Source organism: Cornus florida, unplaced genomic scaffold (assembly GCF_030987335.1).
Source record: "Cornus florida cultivar Cherokee Brave unplaced genomic scaffold, ASM3098733v1 CherokeeBrave_3.0.0_Hap2_Chr06, whole genome shotgun sequence".
Lineage (NCBI taxonomy): Eukaryota > Viridiplantae > Streptophyta > Magnoliopsida > Cornales > Cornaceae > Cornus > Cornus florida.
Window position 1 is genome coordinate 67,850,668 of NW_026775576.1, and position 4,557 is coordinate 67,855,224.

The window sequence follows — 4,557 nt, forward strand, 5'->3', positions numbered from 1 at the left end:
ACCTGCAGAAGATGTTCCTAGATGAATGTGTATTTGCTGGCTGCCACACATGGCTTCTCTCAGATGATTAGCCAATTCTGGAGGTTGTTTTATAGGTCATAGGGATGTTCAGTCCTAGTTGGTGTTGATGTATACTAGTGTTTGTTGATGTTTTTGCTTGTTCATGTTTGGTTTTTATGTTGTTCACTCCCCTTACTTGGGGGTATCCTGTACATTCTATTCTTTCCTTTCTTAATATATGCTTACCTTTTAACTATAAAAAAAACATTTGAATGGAATTTAAATAATAAATAAATAAATGGGGAAGTATTATGTTTTCCTGTACGAATTTATTCAAATTTGTAGACCTGTATAATAGTCATCACATATATATATATATGTATGGGCTAGAGTTATATAAGTAGAATTTTAAGGTTGGAACCTGCCAGTAGATTAAATTTAATGTAGCTCTCATATGACTTTGATTGAGATATAATTATAATTTTATTTTTTATTTTTTGGTAATTGCCACTGTGAACTTCTTTTTTGGAATTCAACTACAACAGCTTAGTATATCAGAGCAAAATAACATCATCATGTCATTTATAATGTATTCAACTGTTTTATGTGAAGGAAGATAACATCATCATGTTATTTATGATGTCATTCTTTATTCACATAATTTTAATATGATGTATTAAAATGCAGTTGGTTGGGCCAGCTGGCTTTTTGTAAATTGCAAGTCTTTGGGCCAATAGGCTCTATGTATTCCCGGCCCATAATGGGTTTGTACATTTGTTTTTATTAATATACTCGTCTTACCATTCAAAATAAATTAACACATGGCATACATCCAAGATTTTTAAGCTCAGTTCTGCAATTTCTGGTTGAATTTCTCAGTTCTTCACAATTGGATACATATTGTTTTTCAGAATTGCACATTCAACCCTTAGTCACAATAGTCCCTACATTAATTAATTAGAAAATATATTTATTTATTTGTGTGAGACACTACATAAGACTTCAACGTACAATACCCTTGCAACTAGTAAATTTAGTAGTAAATTGAGAGGGCTTGGTTTACAGCTTATTCTAATGCCTCTAGAATGAGAGTTCTCTATCTCTTGCAAACCATCCCATTTCCATTCATCCCACACTGCAAGCTCGAATACGGTTTGGCGCGATCCTTCATCACAGCATGCCAACCAAACCTAGATGCTAAGCAATCCGTAGCAAAGATGCTAGAAGATGAGAACTTATGCACACCACCCATTACAGGCATTGGAACATTGACCTTAGCCTTACTCACATAGTTAGTCCTATAAGTCTGACCTAGAACTCCATCCACAATATCACTAAGATTATAGAATCTAAACCCTAGCTCCAAGTGAGCGAAGCAATCCTCGTCACTTATATTGTATCCATGCACTCTTGACTCTTCTGCTGTGATTGGAACCACCGCTGCATTAACCATAAAATTATCAGCAACCTCAACTTTGACATGGTTCATGGCGCTTGTTCGCGTGATGCTGACAAGTGGTGCTATCGGTGAATCACACTTGGAGCCTTCACTGGCGGGGAGGGAGATGGGCATGTCGTTGAAGGATATGGCAAGGTGATCGGTTTTGTCATCCCACATTGATGTCTGTTTAGCCGCGACAAGAAGCTTTTGATTGTTGAAAATGATTCCAATTGATTGCACCCAAGTGAAGTCTCTCTTGAGGTTAGGGTTTCGCTTGCCGATGAAATGGGCATTGATGTGGAGATTAGTGTCGGAAACTAGGCAGAAGTCTTGATCTTTGCGGCCATGGAAGTAGAAGGTTATGCCATCTCCACCTACAAAGCGAGGGTCCTCACAAATGGCACCAGGATAATTGCAACCTGCATATATAAAAATTAAGAACATCTCAATCTTCTTGATCTTTGTTTAGAGTAGAAGTGAAGATTGTTGCCTAGCTAGTTTTGAAGAGGTAAGGTGGAAATAGAACTAACATTCAGCAATTTTAGAGTAAAGGGAAAATAGAACTAGTATTTAGCATTATTTTACATAAAGTGGCTTCAAATTTTCATCGTTACACCCAAATATGGTTTTTATTTTTTTATTTTATTTTATTTTTTTTTTTTTTTTCTGAAAGTGAAAACAAATCCGCACACACTCATAGCTCTAGTAGGGCTTGAACATGGTCTCTAATAGCCACGATCCTCACAATATAACTCTAATTGGGCTTGAACACTCAACCTCTTATTTGGGAACAGTGATAAATGCTCTCTAATAGTCACCGCTTGACATGCTAAATTTCACCTCCCATTTGGGCCCAGCGATAAATGGTCTCGAGGAGTCACGGTCTGACACCCGCCCTAAATTTCATTAGCTACACTTTCCTAGTCCATTATATTTCTGCAACAAAATTAAACATATAATAGATCGAATAGGTGCTGCAGAGGTGAAGATCACTTACTACAAACTGGCCTGCAAGCGACACAGTCCAACAGACAGTTTTTGGGACAAGCTACGGGGCACAAGAACCAGATATTAAAGCAACCTGAATACCCAATAGACCGGCATCTAACCCGGCGTGGTATGATCGTCTTAGCTGCCATTGCCGCGGCAGAGAACCATAGGATGAGCAGAAAAAGGACCCAAATGGGCAGCAAGTTCATTTTCTTGTTCACATGACTCATAGTTACCCTAGACACAAATACAAACATTTTCTTATTACATAATTGTTATACACTGCCTCTCTCTTTTATAGATGAGGACTGACGAGCCAGGCATAATAATCGTTCTACATGTGAGAAGGTAACCCAAATTCAGGTTTCGGTCCCTGAGAATATTGCAATTTACATGTGAGAAGGGACCGAAATTCAGGTTGCGTGACCTGTCATGGAAAAAAAATTCAGGTTTCATGTGAGAAGGGAACCCAAATCTTAACAGTCGCGCTCATAGTAGGCATTTGTGGGTGAGTATGTGAATATTTAAATATCAAAAAAAAAAAAAAAAAAAAAAAAAAAAAAAAGAACAAACAAACAAACAAAAAAACCAGCCTTTAGTGTTAATTAATACTGGTTCAATGCTTAATTCTGATTAAATTAAGTGTTATGAATTTGATAGCACAGTATAAGTACCACTTAAAATATTAAATACAATTGAAAGGTAAAACTATAAGTTAATGATCGGTCGCTTGTCACTCAACACTTGCAATTCAAAGAAGTGTAAAAAAAAAATAAAAAAAATCTCAATTAACCATGAGGCTCTAATCTGATGGTATATGCTTTCTCTCTAGAAGAATTGTTTATTATTTTGAGATTTTCGTTTGTGGCCTAAACGGGCTCAGATTGTTCTGAATTTCTTTATTTAGTAATTTTTATTTTTTTTATATTTATTCAGTAGTTTTTATAGATTGGATTTAGTATTCTATTTTTTTTTTTTTTTTTTGTAATTTTTGGAGTAAGTTGATATTTAGACTTATTTTTAGTGTTAGTTTGCTTTGATATTAGATTTCCTTTGTTATAATGTTTTCAAATGTTGTTAATTTTGTTATGATTTAGGATTTTTTTTTCATTATAAATACAAGTACCATAGAGAGCATAATCACACGTTCAATTCTCAATGCAATATCAACTTTCTCTAAAAAAAAAAAAAAATTCTCACATTATGGATTCAAAATTAATTAGTATTTCTTCGTGAATTTTCATAACTTTTGCTTTATCACAACAGCTTCCAACCATTGGGCCCTCTGGGCTATGTTTGTATAGCTTTTATGAGTTAGCATAGGGCTAACTTCTGGGCTGTATCTTTTCTTCAATTTTAATGTTAAATTTAACTTTCCAATTAAAAATAAATAAATAAAAAATAAAAAAAGCAGCATCCAACCATCTTTACGTATGATCGGTCCCTAATCTATGTGAACCAAAATCCTCCTCAGAACCACATTTTTATGCATTAACACCATGATGCATGCTTCAATACATTTATTTTGAAATTCGTAAAATTTAAAGTATAAATGACGTTGTCTTGATAACTACGCGTAACATGACACTTTGTCCGTGGTTATTTGTTGTTGATTTTCTTTGATTTTATTTCAATACAAATCAATCTCATATACCCTACAACAAAAATGAAGGGACCTATTTTTTTCAGAAATATCATCAACAGTTGGATAGTATGAACCCTATCTCTAACTTCCAAAAATATATATAAGAACCCTATCTCTTTTAATGGTTAAACAACCACAACTGTAGCTAACATAACAACTCTCCATTGATATATATATATACACACACACGACTTGTTTTGGTAGTACTGCAAAAAGTACGTGCATTGGTACATATTATGTACCACCCACCTCAGCTACCAGCATAAGCCAGGGAGGACCCATGTATCGTTATCACACTAGGTTAAAGAATTCATAGAGTCACAAAACCAATGACAAAACTAATTTGCTTAAATTGAAAACTAATTGTAGATTTGAGTGAAATTCATTTGAATTTGAATTTGAAGCGTTGGTATTGTCAAATAAACACTGACTTTTGTGAAAACAAATGCTTCTTAGAGAAGTTGTGTGACCTGCTTATAAA

The 4,557-nt window shown here is 34.5% G+C and overlaps 1 protein-coding gene across 1 annotated transcript; it reads right to left on the reverse strand.

Moving 5' to 3' along the window:
- Positions 1 to 964: 964 nt before the first annotated feature.
- Positions 965 to 4,179, reverse strand: LOC132311845 (uncharacterized). Its single transcript, XM_059809970.1, has 2 exons — positions 2,439 to 4,179; positions 965 to 1,860 (listed from the first exon to the last, which is right to left on the reverse strand). The coding sequence occupies exons 1-2, from the start codon at positions 2,686 to 2,688 to the stop codon at positions 1,097 to 1,099; spliced, it is 1,014 nt and encodes a 337-aa protein (XP_059665953.1). The 5' UTR covers positions 2,689 to 4,179; the 3' UTR covers positions 965 to 1,096.
- Positions 4,180 to 4,557: the final 378 nt, after the last annotated feature.

Excerpts from the sequence above, each read along its gene's own strand:
- LOC132311845 (XM_059809970.1), bottom strand. The coding sequence starts at position 2,688 with ATGTTTGTATTTGTGTCTAGGGTAACTATGAGTCATGTGAACAAGAAA. Across the intron at positions 1,861-2,438 it reads CGCTTGCAGGCCAGTTTGTA|GTTGCAATTATCCTGGTGCC; the intron begins GTAAGTGATCTT and ends TTATATATGCAG.